Source organism: Porites lutea, chromosome 1 (assembly GCF_958299795.1).
Source record: "Porites lutea chromosome 1, jaPorLute2.1, whole genome shotgun sequence".
In the NCBI taxonomy this organism is placed as follows: Eukaryota; Metazoa; Cnidaria; class Anthozoa; order Scleractinia; family Poritidae; genus Porites; species Porites lutea.
The window spans coordinates 14,475,439-14,491,880 of NC_133201.1; the positions used below are offsets into that span (position 1 = coordinate 14,475,439).

The following is a 16,442-nucleotide window of genomic DNA, read 5'->3' on the forward strand; positions in this document are numbered from 1 at the left end:
TTTTGTCTTATTGAATAAAGGTAATTTTTCGAATTCCCCATAATTACACTCGGTTTGCAAACAAATTTTTGCAAAAGTTATTGTTTTCAAATGTTCTTGGGAATATGCAGTACTCACAAGAGCACTTGAAAACAATAGTGAGAGTGGAGACGCCCTACAGTACCTTATCAGTAGGTCCAACCATACCACAGTCTCTAGCAACACTTACAGCTGTCAACATGTTGTCACCTGATTACAAAACACAACAACAAGTTTATTCACCGTTACCATTTTGTACTGACCAGTGTTACCGATTAAAATAACAATAAAAAGCTACATGTAAGGAAATGAAGATATAATGGAATGGTAGAATTAATTATGTTTCTTTCGTCTTTCAAATGCTTGAAAGACGAAATTAGCAGTTAGCCTGCTGATATGTGAATCAGTATTGTTAAAAAGAAAACAGACTTTATCATGGATATTGTAATTTGTAAATAATGCATTTCGGTCGTCGATTTTAATAAAAAGAGTCTTTCTCAAATCATTATATAGATCACAGTGAAATAATATGTGCAGTTCATTTTCAACCGAATTTAGGTTGCAGTGATCACAGATTCTAAGGTCTTCAGGAGTTTTGGGAACTGTAAATCTTCCAGTTTCTATTTTTAAATTATGATTTCCTATCCTAAATTTGGAAGCTACACGCCTATGTTCAGGATTCCGGATATGATTGATGAATTCAGAGTAATTTGTTCCATTTTTAAAGATGGAGTAGAATTTTAGTTTTCTATTTGTTCTTATCAAATTTAGCTGGTGGTTTTTTAGATGTTTTGACCAATTATTTTCAGCTTTGGATACGAAAGTAGAAGGGTTTTTAAAGTCAACTGATAATTTTAAGTTGTGTACACAAAAGATTTATTTTATTTATTAGACCTAATTTATTTTCTTCGGCCACTTTATCCGATATGTTTCAGCAGAGTTTAGCGATGCTGTCAGGGGGTTGATTTTCAAGGTGAATCCAAAACTTGAAAATGTTCATTGTTATTTGTAAATTGAGAGATAATCTGCCAAATTCATTTCTCGATGCAACAGTCGGTGAACGTTTGTTTAAACCTAAACACATCTTACAAAAATGTATATGCCACTCAATGGAGTCTTTATCCCAGCGGCTATAATCACTTTTATCATAGATTCCCCAAACTTCGGAGCGATACGTTAAAATTGGGGGGAAAAAAAGGGTATTGAACAGTTTGTTGATGATGTGAATTGGTAATGTTAGAAAATCTAGATAACGACGAGCGGCAAAAAAGGATCTCTTTGTTTTTTCTGTTAAGTTTTCCTTGTGATTTGTAAAATTTCCTTTGGCAGAAAATTTCACTCCAAGATAGGTATAATTATGGACGATTTCAATGTTTTCAATTGTGTTTATCTATTGCTGATTTTCTACTTTTCTTCAGAAATACAATAACTTTTGTTTTAGTTGGATTAATCTTAAGAAACCAATCCTGACAGTATTTTGATAGTCTGTCAAGACTTGCAAACCTTCTGCCGAGTTAGATATTAGAAGTAAATCATCGGCATGAAGTACTACAATTTAAGTGAGAACCGCCTGGTAGTAAGATAGACACAAGTGAAAATATCTCAAAATACTTCAATCTGCCACAGTAAACAAATGTACAGTACGATACTCAAGAAATAGCCCCATTACACCAAAAGCTACAGACCTGTAGCAGTAAAATAGAGCATTTCTCTCACGTCTGCTACACAAATTCCTCAAACCCGCAAAAGGAAGAGTTTACGAGGCAGAAGAGTTCAAATCCCACAGGATTGATCAGCCGCTTCATTCATATATAGTTCATCTTTGAAAATACATTTGTGGCTCGCGTAGACTACACAGTTAACAATATATTCAGTTCTTACCAGTTACCATCACAGTTCTAATATCTGCATTATGAAGCATTCTAATCACAGGAGTGCTCTGGGGCTTAAGAGCGTTTTGAAGAATCAACAATCCTAGAAAGGTTAAATTTGATTCTACATGATCCCTACAAAAGAAATATGGTAACCTCGTGAATATAAATCAATATGGGTTAAAACAACAGGGCCAAAAAGGCGGGAAAAGAGGACTGTGGCCAATTCAATTCACTGAAAACATAAAAGGACATACATCATCCTTACAGCTCGCAAGCTACTCTACACTCGCCCGCGCTAATCCCGCCAGCTAAACGGGCTACATCATCCTTAGCTAAAGCGGAATTCAGGGAAGAGAGTGAAATACTTGAACTACAGGATGGACATAACAAGAGTCCAGAGACCAGGCCAATAGAAAAGAACCTATTATACTAACAAAAGCGGGAGTGGATAAAGTTACCTTGTAACTCGATGTAGCTGATGCCATGATAACCTTGGATCCAAAGGTTTCCACGCGAAACCCAAGACTCTGTAACCCCTCATGGTATAGTGCTGAAGAACACTATGAAAATCTGCTGGAACTAAAAAAAAAAACAATAATAATAATAATAATAACTATAAGTGATTTCGCACACATAGACGGTCTTTACCCAAAAATCTCTAAGTAACTTCAGTTTCTTCCACTACGGGCGAAATATCCGCAACTTGACTAGGAGCAAATTTTAGTTCTCAGAAACACGAAATAAAACAGTGGGAGCACACATACAGGATCTTTTGACTTGATAAGAATGGTTTCAGTCATGAGGACATAACTGATCCTGTGTTATCACAATTGAGTTTAACTTTGTTGCGTTTTGAATTTAAACGAAGTCAGATTTTCAACAGGTGATTTTGGCAGAAAGCGAAACTTTATGAGTGGCAGATCACTGGCACGAGAATAGAGGATTGTCGATGGTTGAAGGCCATTTTAGTATTTATAATTCTGCTCAATCATTGAGGGAACCAAGGAAAAAAAGAAGTGCACTAAAAACGTTCAGTCTGCGATCTTGCCCTCTCTCCCTCTAATCTCTATGATATAGTTAACAATTATTCCACGAGTGCACGTCGGATATGAAATGGTACATTGCCAACGAGACGCGTAGTGCCGAGTTGGCTATAATCATCTCATATCCAACAAGCGCGAGTACAAGAATTGTTTTATTAAAAACGCCCACAAAATATCGAGAATTCTTCCCGACTTTGCAAAAACAACCGATTTTCAGCTTGTTTTTAATTATGAGCATACGCGTACAGTTACCATATTTGGAGAGCATGGTATAAATATTATTTAATAGTATATACACACTCAGTGATCTTGGTGTTTTAAGCAATCTGATTGGTTCGCTATCTCGGGCTATTCAACAATATTCACCTCCGAACGAGTGGATAATGCGTAATTCGTGATCTTCAAAACAAAAACAAAATGGCGGGCGTAAACTCGCGTTTCGCTCAAGTTTCAGAAGTAGAAATTTCACAAATACAAGAGGAGGCTGTGCCTGAGAATACAAAAAAGGCAACTAAGTATGGACTAAAAGTTTTTAAAGGTAAGAGAAGACTCCAAAGTGTTAAAAAGTGTTTGAGGTTTTATTTTGCTGACAACTGCCAATAAGTTTGACTGATCTGTCAATCAAATCGTACTTTTTAATGGTTTCCTCGCTGATTTTGTTGAGATCACTTCGTGTGTATATACTAAAACAATTATTCTTTTCAATCTTGATGAATAGTGGCTTTAGGAATATTTACATCTTCACTTCGTGGCTCGGTAAATATTTAGCCACTAAATATTTACAATAATATTCACCTCGATTTCAAAGAATAATTGTTAAATATACGGCTATCCCCCGAACGGGAGGTGAATAGTGTAAATATCTACCGAGACGCGAAGCGTCGAGGTATATGTCTGGCGCTGTTCACTGACCCTGAGGGGGATAGTTGTTTTAGCATTTACCAAATCAGTTGGATAAAAATGAAAAAAGTAACTCTTTTTACTTTAGAAACGTCACTTAGTAGGAACTTTGTTTACAATTTACAAACATTTCGACGATTTTGGCAAGTGTATTTTACGATTTTGTTGCAAATTCAGCATGAAACTAATTTTCTTCCTACCAGTGAACGCCGACAAGCAAAGTTGCGTGGCCTTCTTGGTATTTGAACGTACGACTTCTTCATTTATCGCACAAACTTCGTCTTCCGAAAATGTCTCAAAACGAGACGCCATTTTGGCTCCGGTCGCAAAACATTGGATAGGCAAGGATATTCTGAGTTACGGGAGCCAATCAAAACGCGCGAAAATTGCTATTCACTGATTTGGTAAATACTAATGACTCATATACCACGATGGCTAAGTTAGTCAGAGCTCTAGAATGGCATTATCCAATGATTCAGTTGTTAATAATAAGGAATATATGAGAAGAGAGCTAAGGGCAAGAAAATAAAAAATTTCTGTTGGCTACGCTATGATTATAAAATCTGTGCAAAATTAGGGTTGGAACGGATCAACTTTCTAGTGGACCAAAAACGAACAGCCGTGTTGGGTTCAACATAGCAAACGAATATTTCTTTACTTCAAAGGCTGCAGTTTGGTACAGAATCAAATAAAGGTGAAAAGTTTAACCTGTTTGTGGTCGACAAAGACTTGCAATGGTTTCTGGGGCACCTTTAGCATACACATCCATATTTGGATCTCCTAGTGTGCGAGTCACAACGCACATACGCTGCAAATCTGATGAGAACGGAAACTGGCGAATAACGGCTATCTCATAAGGAATCTAATGTGAAAAACAAACAAACAAAACCATGCATTCAGGCATTAAAATTCATACGTGCGGTTGGGTTGCATTTCACTTCACATATGTACAGTGGTCCCTTTTTATTCAAAACCTTTTAAAATAGTTCCACAAAAAAAAAAGGTGAAAACACGTTCGGTATTGCAGTCACCCAAAGGTCTTGAAACAAAAGCCATATGAACGAGTGTTCTAACACTTTAACACGTAACGGCGATCAGCATCTTGATTCTCCTAACAATATCACTGCGTAATCAGACAGAAAGGTCACGAGAATTAAGGAGATGAGCAGGAAGTGAAAACGGTCAACTTCTCTTCCGCACAATAGGAAATGTGTAGCTGACAGTGTGGAGGATATGCATGCTAATATAAGGGCTTTAGGGATAAAATAAGAAACACTCACATTTCCCTCTAAAGCGGATTCAATATGAAATTCCTTTTCCGTTTTTGGTTTAACAATGGTAGGAACAATGTTGTCAAATTTGGTGTTATCCTCGCCAGGTTCTTCTAAGGTCTAGCGAAAGCAACAAAACAAGTAATCATAGCCCATATATATCTTCACATGTTTGTGGTGAGCTCTTCTACAAGCGCAAAGTGAAAGAAACGTAACTATTTTTTAATCAGAAGAAAATAACCACAACTTAAATGAAGGTTACGATCTATCAGAACCCTGTTATTATCAAGGTCCTTTAATCACACGAGCCTCTCGGATTACGTGATAAAAAATGTGAGTTCTGAAAAGCTGGGGTTTTACACCTCAATTTGTTGATGAGATACTGCGATGGAAGCAAAAGCTCCCAACCTTTTTTACTGCACTCCAAGAAGCAGTACTTGTGTCCGTTGATTTTACACTCGTGAAAAAGGAATAAATTTTTCCACTAGCAGATACACTTTGTTGTCCGTGTATATAGTAATTACAATACTAGTCAATCTTACCAAGGTCACCATAAACAGAAACCACAAGTTGACTTACTGGGTTATTCCAATCAAATATTTAGAGCTTATTATAAGGTTATCAATCAGTCATTCTAGAAACCTTAGAGCAACTAGTCACGTAAGGTCACGTGTACACTTATAGATTCCATTAATGAATCGATTTTATAAAAATGAATCCGTTAGTCGTTGTTGCAACCAGTTTCAAATTCAAATCTGCATTCCTGCATCCGTAAGAAATAATAATTAACAATAAATTTTGTACAATAACTTCTCTTTATTCGGTCTGATAGGAAAATCTCTGAATGGGTAAAATTGCTTTGAAGACATTTACATCAAATTCAAGCCGTAAACTGAGCTAGTACAAATTTCATAACTACCTCGCGTGTGAATTTACTGCTCATTACGCATGCAGGAATGCAGAGATGAATCTGAAAATAAATTTACAACTACCGACGTATTCAACTTTCGAATAATAAATTCATTAATCGAATCTTGGGGGGTACGCTTGACGTGGCTTGACTGTAAACAATGGGCAAAGATACAAACAAATTCAATAAGTTAAACTGAACACAGATGGCAAGTTAAAGACGTTAAACCCTTAAGTCTAATAGTTAATGCTTGCTGTATTCTCCATGAACACTTCCAAATTGTCCCAGCCTCAACCCGGTGACTCAAAACAGTGGGTCACAGGGGATGAAACAGGACTAACGTCCCAATTGATATCAACCCCTTCATTATCCGACCCCAGCCCATGAATGGTTGTACCACACCACCAAGGTATGCGCCTCCTACTCCCTACAATCAGCTCTGTGGGTTATTTTACGTCCACAAGAATCAGAACAGTGAAAGAGCTGTGAGACGGGGCCCATGGTTTTTCGTCCTTATTCGAGAAAGACTAGAATGTCTAACCATTTATAGATGTTACAACAAAGACAGTACATTCTCCTCCGTTATTTTAAGTCCCTGAGTGTTGGTACGGCTGGGATTTGGACCTGCGACCATAGGCGTACGGGAAATTTTTTGCCAGGGAGGGCGGTAAACCATTTGCCCAGAAAAATCTCGCAAGTGTCCCAATTTTTTACAAAAGATTCGAAAAGAAACGAGGGCCATATTGCAACAACATAGGCCGTACTGGCGTATGAAGGTGGCTCAAAACAGTTTTTGAGGGTCAATGCCAAGTTTGAGCACAAACTACGTCGCCATAAACAAACATTAGGAAAAATTGCCACCACAGTAGATGAAAATTTGTCATGATCAGGGTTTCAATGAGATCGGAGTTGTGATAGCATGGAAATCACGCCATTACCTATTTTACTTCAGCAAAATTAAAAATTCTCGGCACTGGGAACCTTACAAAATTGTTCTCAGGAGCTTTTTTCGCCAATAGGTTCTTCTCGATGTTTGCAAAGTTTAAGCAAAATCTGTAAGAGCTTTATTGAGATAGTTTGGGATGAAGTCTTTACCGTTAGAAATACGGTAAGAAAAGGAAAATTGTGAGGTTTGGCCGTTATTTGTAGAAAACGAAGCGCCTTTGACATGCAATTTCACCTCAAAGTATTTTTAATCTTTTTTAAAACGTGTGTGAAAGATTGTGGAGATAGCTCCGCCCGATTGCTAGAAAGAAGGATTTGATTAGTGTGTATCGCGCCGCTCTTGATAGCGGTTTTGTAAACATTTCGGTCTACTTTAACAAATTAGCGAATAATTTTAAACCACTCGATAGATTTTTTAAAAGAATTAAGATTCTTCTCGTAATTCAAACTGAGAATTAGTCAGCCACTCCTTCGTTTTCGGACCCACCCTGTTCTTCGAGTGGAGATGATTCTAGAAAGTTATGCGAAAGTTTATTCTAATTAATTCACGACTGGATAGCCTATTCCAGCTAGTGCAGTGCAGCACGGTGCCTAACAATAACAAAAAAATAAATATGTAAATTACTCATTACACGTTAGGCGATTACTGTCTCGTGTGAATGTAACTGGATTATTACGCCGACTTCAGGTTAATATTCAGGTCTTCAAAATAATTAAATAAACATGGAGTCGTCTTTAAAAACAGGCTTTGCCCAAATTTTCTCTTGCTGCCCAAAAAATCTGAGTTGCCCAAAATTTGGGGGGGCTGCAGCCCCCCTCGCCCCCCCCCCCCCCCCCCCGAACCGTACGCCTATGCCTGCGTCCTTCCGCTCGGCAGACCAGCAAATCCAGACCAGCGCATAACCACTTAAGCTAACAGGGCGGCGCTTATTGACGAATCAACGAAATAAGCCATGCCCAATCGTTTGGGATATGTCCAATTAACAAAGCTACGTCCTAATCCTTGGGCACAAGTCCAATCGACGTCTAAACCTTACGGTTATGACCAAGAACAACTGAAAATACCATGCTACCACTATAAATACCATGCTTCCTGGCCTTGAACAAAGGGTTTGCCCAAAAATATTTTATGACCGACGGTCATGGCTTAATACATGCACGAAATACAGAATATCACTAAGTTGTATTGTTTAATGGCGAAAACGAAGAGGTTACCCAGTCAGTAGCCTCAAACATCTTTAGGTCTAAAGGATCACCAGTCAAGTTGCCATCAATCACTATGAGGGAATGACAGGTAGCCATTGCTTCCAATAAGGGACCTTGAGGAATGCTTTCAGTTTCAGACACCATTGGACGGAAACTGGATAAAAATAAGTCAACAAACAGATATCTGAGTAAAATTTGTTTCCTATGGTCTTTTATTAAATTAGTGCAAAACGTTTTAACATAATCCAATGCTTAGTTATTCGACGCATATACATTGAACAACGATGAACAAAGATGAAATTTCACAAAAAAGTTTTGTGACAGAGTTCGTATAGGACATGCGAAGCCAAGCCTGCAGTCCTTATTTTGGGAACCAATAAGCAAATTGACCTCAATGCTATTGCATATATCATCAGGTGTTCGTTTGCTGAGGCTTAACGTTGAGGCACTAACAACATCAAGGACAACACAAAAAAATTTTTTAATTATTAAATTGCGGGGTAGCAAACTAGTTATAGTTCGAGCGTTTGATAAACAGTCATGCAATAGATACCCGCCATCTTTACACGCGCTTAAGGACTGATGGGATAAACGCGATGTCACGTGGTTTCTCAGGGGGCAAACAAGTGATAAAATCTGCCAATGCAAGAAATCGCGGTGGATTTTGTTTATTCTAGACAACAGAAAATGAAGAACCTTTTACCTTAAAGACGATGTTATGAAATTCTGAGTGAAAGTGATCATTGTTTCTCTTTTGGATGCAGTAGCGATGAGAGATGTCCTCACAGCAAGCAACAGTGAAGTAAAACTTTTGTACATTTTGCATGACTATTAATAGTCTATTAATCGTCTATTAACCGTTGTCTCGTTTTGAGAGAATTAAAAACCTCAACCGCGATTACTCGTAATGGCAAATGTTATCACTTGTTTTCCCCCTGAAATACCACCTGGCTGCTTTTATTCCATTAATCGTAAAGCACGTGCAAAGATGGCGGGCATCCAGGACAAGGTCTTGAGTATAAACTAAGAAACAGAGTTTGGATCCCAACAACCAAGGCTAATAATCTAAAGCCAAATTAGACAAAGAAAAACAAGTCTTTATGATAGAACATATACTTACGTCATGAACAGTTTTTGAACGATATGTACATGTCTACTTGTGTGAAATCTTCGTTCTAGTGAGTTCTGGGGTGAATTGAAGAAAACTTTTACAAGTCATTGTTTTTAGAGCCTGAAAATATCGCCCTAACTTGTAAAGGTTTCTATGGAATGGACTGCTAGAGCGGCCACACACTTGAAACTCTAAGATTTATAGAGGTTGAAAAGTCTTTTAAGAGGCGTTATCTGTTGAATTCAGTTATAACACAACATACCGCCCAGACTGCACAGGTACAACAGCAAGAAAGTCTAGGCCATCTTCTGTTAAAGTTCCTGTCTATAATCAAAGAAATTATAACCTGTTATGATATATTAAAAATATATACATAAAAAACCCCTCTGTTAGATGCCCTGAAGGGGTTTCCTTTTGAGTGACTGCATAACTGAGTTCAAGCCATCAGGATGATGACAGAAATGCTTTGTGAATAAAAACCATATGCCATTTACGAGGAAATACTCTTAAATTTTTCTTAATACAAATGAATAATCAAAACGATAGATTACTTCCTCTCTAAGTTTCGCTATCCGATCATTTTTCTCTCCTAGTTTGCATGACGCTTGCTTTATCTGATACGAATGCACATTTAAAATGTAGTTTTTTTTTTTTTTTAAATTGTAATAGTAGACAAAACAAATGTGGCCACGTTTGCTTGCACATATAAAATGTAAGTAAAAACAAAATTTGCCTTCCCATTTGCACATCCTTGTAAGGTCAACAAGTGAGAATCTTTAAGGTGAAAATTTCAAGATAAAAGTTACTTCCCTTGTAAGTTTCGCCTGTACATTTTTAAAAACACCTCTGAACAAAAATACAATTTACTGCAGATAAGCGTATAATTAGTATAATACTGTATGAGACATCGGCAATGCAAAAATAAATAGAAAGGCCAACACTTTGGAGATGTCACCAAACTAACCTTGTCAAAACAAAACAGCTTTAGTTTTCCACACATATTGACCCTAATTAAATGAGATATGAGGCAAAGTTACATACATAAACAATATTGGAGTTCATTTAATCCACAGAAGGAATGGATTGCAGGGAAAGGCAAAGAGGAAGTCAAACAAGAAGACGAACAAGAAGTGAAGAGAAAGAGGAGGCAAAGTTGGCAAGCTGAGTTGATAGAGAGATAGATATAGATAGTTTATTGAAGCTTTAGAATTACAGATCTAAAGCTGAATTAGATACATAAGTAAATCTTTACGAATGAATTCAAATAATAAAATATGCTAAAATGTAATCCATGAGAATCAACTAAAACAATCGTTTATATACATTAAATTGCTGTCAAAAAAAGCTATAACTTAGTCTGTTTGTTTTGCAAAAGAGGACGTGATATCACTCCTCAGAACAAAAGTACAGATTAAAAGTACATTTGTTTGGCTCTGGTAACCATCTGAATATTGTTAATTTGCGATCAAGATCATTACTGATGTTCTGAAACGTTTTGTCCCTTTGAACCTGTCTCTGATCAAAAAAGTGGTACTAACTAGCGAGGATTTTTAAAGGAAGCAGAGAAGGCGATAGTGGAGAAGATGAGCAGGAGGCGGAGGAGGAGGAGAAGTAAGAGGAGAAGGAGGACAAGGAGAAGGAAGAGGAGGTATACCTGGGTGGGTCTATGCAGTAAATCTGTCTTTTTTTCAACCTCTGAAGAGCATAAACAATTCCAACTGACATAGCTGCAGGAAGAGCAGGTGGGACGGCTACAGTAATGATATCCAAGGCCTGTAGCAGGATGTTACCAACAGACATCTGGAAAGCAGTCAAAGAACATGCATACCACCAACACAACAAGGGAAAGCTATACAGCTACCTGCATATTATGAATACTCATCATTCTTGAAAGAACAGCTTCAGCTTAAAGCATATTATCAGCAAACTGAGAGGAAATAACTGTTTTTTGCTTTAGTATAATTATCATAAATCGAGACCCACTGATGTTGTTTTTTAGACTTCTCAAAAGCGTTTGACTCTGTGCCTAAAAAACGGCTGTTGCTCAAATTGAAATGTCACGGGATCGACGGCTCATTACGACGTTGGTTTAGAAGTTTTCTGACTGACTACAAACAACGCGTTGTTGTTCGAGGCGATCTACTCATCTTGGTGTTGTGTAACGTTGGGGGTTCCCCAAGGTAAGATCCTGGGTCCAATTTAATTCTAATTTACGTCAATTACATGTCATCTAACATGTCTTCCACATTATGAATGTTTGCTGACGACACTAAAGTATACAGAGAACTACCAAACATAGCAAGGGACATTGAAACCCTACAATTTGGTGTACATCAGTTATTATTAAAAACTGAATCATTGGATAATGCAATTCTAGCATTTTGATTGGCTTAGCCGTTATGGTATATGAGCTATTATACCATGCTCTCCATATATGGTCGGTGTACGCGTCAGTTTAAAATTAGAAGCTAGCAGAGATTTTTTTTCGCGAAGGATAGAACGGCGCCCGAAGCAAATCGTTTTTTAAATTCATTTCTTAGAATACTAGAAATGCAATTTCATCGGAAAAAAAAAAAGCCACAAGAGCTTGTTTGAAAGTTTGTCGAAAAACACATCTTGAGGTTATGTTATTATATTTCCTTTCATAATAACAAACTTTCTTCCTGAAAATGATAGACTTCAGCCCGTGGGTCATTTCAAAAGCAATTTCAAACCTACTACATTTTGTCAGTTAATACAAGTGCGTAAAACAGGAATGACATCATATCAATTTATAAAAAATGCGGTCGACTTACATACCAATTAAAAAGGATTAGTTTATCTACAAATTAGAATCTTACCCCTTGCTTGACAAAAACGTACACACTGTAGGAGAATCCAACCAATGCTGATTAAAAAAATTCACTGATCAGTTGCTAATATTTCTTTTAAAAAACAACGAGTTGTATAATTTACATTGTTTGTTGGCTATTTTGTCTTTTTCCAAATAGAAAACCAGTGGCCATGTTCATTGCTTGATTTCGATAAAAGGAAAAAGAGTAAATGAACAAACCGTATTGAACTTCTTCTACATAAGTCAAAGTCATTTGAATTTCTGACTGCTACTTACCAAGTATAGCCAAGATACCAATAAATCGCATGGAGTCTCTGAAGAATTTAAAGCCCACAGGCTTGGGGTCAAGAATAGAACGAATTAAGCCACCCTTTGTAGTAAAAAATCCTGCAAAACAGGTGATAAAATTATCGTCACTGAACAACGAATTAGGAAGAACTAACACACGAAAAAATTCCACATTTGAGACTGAAGAATTAAAAACTGCAAGAAGTTTGAAGTACAATAAGTGCTTTGAAAGTGATCCAAAGTCCCAGAACTTTGTAAACCTTTGGACATAATGTATTAGTGATCAATGAAAATCCACAGGTGACAACAATGCTACTCATCTAAAAGGAAATACTACCTACCAGTTCTAATGACCACTGCAAGAACTCTAGCATGGCGGCCATAATAACGAGTCTGTATTACTTTTGTTCCACTAAACAGAGTGTGCCTCTTTTCCCTTTCAGGATTGTACTGTTTTTCTTTTTGTTCTGCAGAAGAGCTTGATGATCTTTTGCTGTGTGGCAAAGGAGTTTTGGTGACTGGGACACTCTCACCTAGATATTGATAAATATGTATATAACTTGTTACTTGCAAGTCACAAGATGGAGCATACTCCTTTGAGTACCTTGACTAGCATCATGGAAATGAAATTTAACACTGAGGAGAGTGAAGGGTACTGTGGCACACGGAACTAACTTTCTCCTAAGAAAAAGGATAGCTTTGCCTTTATTATATGCATACTGGTTGCTTGACTTGCTCATAATTAGTCAAGCTATAACCTAAAATACACACTAACTGGGTAGTCATGGGCAGTCCAGGATCACCAATGTGTTGCGGAAATTCAAGGTTCACTGGTTATCAACTCAAACGGTCGTAAAATCCCATGAGTTTTGTTCAACTATCAACCATTACCTGCATCTGATTTTTTCCTTCTAAAAACCATATGTGACTACAACAAACAGCCAGACTCTGCCGTAATGTGTCAAGCAAAATGTGGTCTAAGCAGCCGTTTTTCTCTCGCCACGCAAACGATGCGTGAAGAAGCGAAAATGGCTGCACGGGAGACTACCATGATCCAGATGTTAATCAGTGTGTAGCTAGAAACCATGTGCACTGATATTCTATTTGACTTTCTATTTTATTTGAATTTTTGACTTTTATGACCAGCACCGTACTAAGTCTGAAGTCTTCGGAAAAAGTGGACTATAATAGAAAGACGTTTATGTTGTTTCAAAGGAATCTTGATCATTCAACAATATATCATATTCCGTACCTGTCAACATACTCTCGTTTACAATACAGTTGCCACTAATAAGAACAGCATCACAGTGAATCATGGCTCCATTTGGTGGAATAACTAGCACATCTCCAGGGACAAGATCTTCAGATGACACATCCACTTGAGCTTTTTCATGTTAAAAGAGGAATAAAATAATCAGTAGTGAGAATATGTGTAACTATATGTACCTACAGTACAGGGCCATGTAAGAAGAAAATTACAATAGCCATTCCTTAATTAAATTATGGTCAAGTGCAACAACATCAATGCCAGGAAGAATGGGATGCTGGAGGTAGAAAGAACAAGCATTTTCTCTAAGTGAAGTCTTAAAACATAATTATCTTTGCTGGGCATTTTTTTGGCAACTTTATGTGCAGTATGAAATATTTCAACAAGCCTTATTAACCCTGCATTCTAATAAATCTAATAAAAATAAATATTTTTTGGATTTTCCACAAACTGACAGAGCTTTGAAAACTAACCCTAAAAGAACTTTTGTTGACAGTGTAAGTCAATCACAGATTGAAAACCTTAACCAACGCAATCATCACGGAAAAATTAAAACAATACAAATGTACATTGACTTAAGAAAAAAACATCATTGTGTGTTGTCTTTTTAATGATGCAGCCAACCCCGATAGATTCTTTTATGTTTTTTTTGGTGTGTGAGTTGTAAAACAAAGCACAGAGGACATGCTAAATCTTCTCTCTGTTTGTTTTCAAGGGTTTTGTTATAAGAGTGGTCTTTGGTCAGAAAACTCAAAGTTTAAATGATTTAAATAACCTTGTAAAATAACTTTTTCCACTATAGTCAAAGTTTGATCCGATCTGATTGTTTCTCAGCCTATTTCCAAACTACTTTTTGATTACATGTTTGGCAATGTGTACTACAAATCTGCTATAAACACAATGATTGAAAATGTAAAACTAAATATACAATTTAAATGTACAATTACTGGATTTACAATAATTATAAAAAACTCACCAGCATTATTCCGGAGTACGGTTACTCTCTCTGACAATGCCACCATGTTCCTTAATGTCACTAGGTGCTGAAAACATTTTTCATCGTTAGAACAATAATAATTTGGATATCTTGTAGGGTCTGAGTCAACATTCAACATTATTATATGGTTATAATATTATACGCGCTCTAATTGGTTGCTAAGCAGGCACTATTTTCGTGTAATGACCGGGCATTACTAGCTACAGTGTAGGTGTCCAAGTAATAAACAATCTGTGTTTAAGTTGACGGTCAATCTCGTACCCAGAGTCTTCTGGCTTTTTGGTCAGTGGCACAAGCCAGCCTTGCCACGCTGACCAGAAAGCCCGAAGACTCTGGGTACAAGATTGCTTGATAGTGGACTTCATTATGGACATCCATGTTATGGTCAATTGACAGCTTTAAAAAACGTATCCGCTGACCGGTGTCACAAGACTGTATCGCAGGCTTAAGTGTACAACTCATTGAGGTGATGTGTTTTTTTAAGTTATCCGCTGACCAGTTATTAGTTTTCATTGATCGCACACCCAGGTTCATAATAAAAATGCCAACAAGCAAAGGTGTTACCTATACGCGCGCTGTTGAATTTGTTTAGAAATGTCATGAAATACAGTAATAATGAACAACAGATTGAACTTGATTCGACTGCATTGAAAACAGTGCAAACGGGGCATACATACACCAACCCACGGCAGTGTGGGTACCTCACGCATGTGCACAGCCATATCACGCAGGCAGTGGCAGCCACAGACAGCTGTGTCACCCTTATTGGGGCCCGCAAGCTTGGCATAGCCTTTGGGTTACTGAACGGGGAAAACGCGCGTCTTACTGCTGAGGTGAGTGCAAAGCAGTCTATCAAGCGCCAGCTCTACACAACACATGTGGGAGCTGTTGGCTGAGAACCGCACCGCAGTTCTCCCAAGAGATGCACGGGGAAGGCGGATCATGGGTTTGGTGTATGTCTCCCCCTTGCTTTAATTTGTCTTTTGAAAACTGTGAACTAAACTGTTCTACTGCATTAAGAATTTGAAATCCCGACTTTACGAAGCAAATTTTTCAAGATATTGAAGTTCGTGTTTTTGTCCAAAGTTGTGCACAGGTAATTTTGCGTAAAATTTCGAAAAATCATATTTAAGTCCGCGAATATTCAACCTACAGACTAATATTTGGTCTCTTCTTAAAGCTAAAAAAATTAATGGTGCGCCAATAAAGCCTTCCGAATTATTTTGCTTCAATGACACAAAAAATTTCGCTGCGATATTATTTTTCTTAGGGCATGCAATAAAAAATTCCAGCAGGCAAATGCGACAGATATCGCGTAGGATGGAAATGATCCACCCGATGATTGGTTGAAGACGGGATGAGCACAAAACTCAAAACATGCACACGGCTCGTGGATTCTCTGATCTGTATCATGTGTTCGCTCGAAAACAATGCATTCTCTGTCCTGCATTACGTCATGGTTGCCTTAAATTAAGCCCCGTGCAAACGGGCGCAACATTGTTGGATGTTACTTGTTGCGTCCGTTTGCACACCCTGTTGCGTGTTGTTGGATGTTGTGGCGTGTTGTTGCGCAAAGTTTGAAACCGGTCAAATTTTTCAGCCAACAACTCCCAACATTTCTTTCGTTCCGTGATCGCCGAAGCGTAGCGCAACAATGTTGGATCCGTTTGCACAGCTCTTCCAACATTGTTGGAGCCATGCACGCTCATTACGCATGGTTTACAAAGACTTATGGGTTGTATCCCTCCCACGATGCACTGCAGGTCCCAACATTGTCGG

The 16,442-nt window shown here is 37.7% G+C and overlaps 1 protein-coding gene across 2 annotated transcripts in view; it reads right to left on the reverse strand.

Annotated features, from left to right (window-relative positions):
- Nucleotides 1-16,442, reverse strand: part of LOC140945741 (polyamine-transporting ATPase 13A3-like) — a 65,770-nt gene that overhangs the window by 26,061 nt on the left and 23,267 nt on the right. For both annotated transcript variants that reach the window (XM_073394800.1, XM_073394795.1), the window contains exons 11-24: nt 14,643-14,709; nt 13,652-13,783; nt 12,741-12,932; nt 12,388-12,498; nt 12,119-12,165; nt 10,933-11,078; nt 10,243-10,285; nt 9,541-9,602; nt 8,177-8,321; nt 5,116-5,226; nt 4,544-4,697; nt 2,351-2,471; nt 1,900-2,024; nt 164-228 (exon numbers count right to left, since the gene is read on the reverse strand). In XM_073394800.1, coding sequence (XP_073250901.1) covers nt 164-228; nt 1,900-2,024; nt 2,351-2,471; nt 4,544-4,697; nt 5,116-5,226; nt 8,177-8,321; nt 9,541-9,602; nt 10,243-10,285; nt 10,933-11,078; nt 12,119-12,165; nt 12,388-12,498; nt 12,741-12,932; nt 13,652-13,783; nt 14,643-14,709 — 1,521 coding nt within the window. The remainder of the gene's footprint in view (nt 1-163; nt 229-1,899; nt 2,025-2,350; nt 2,472-4,543; nt 4,698-5,115; nt 5,227-8,176; nt 8,322-9,540; nt 9,603-10,242; nt 10,286-10,932; nt 11,079-12,118; nt 12,166-12,387; nt 12,499-12,740; nt 12,933-13,651; nt 13,784-14,642; nt 14,710-16,442) is intronic.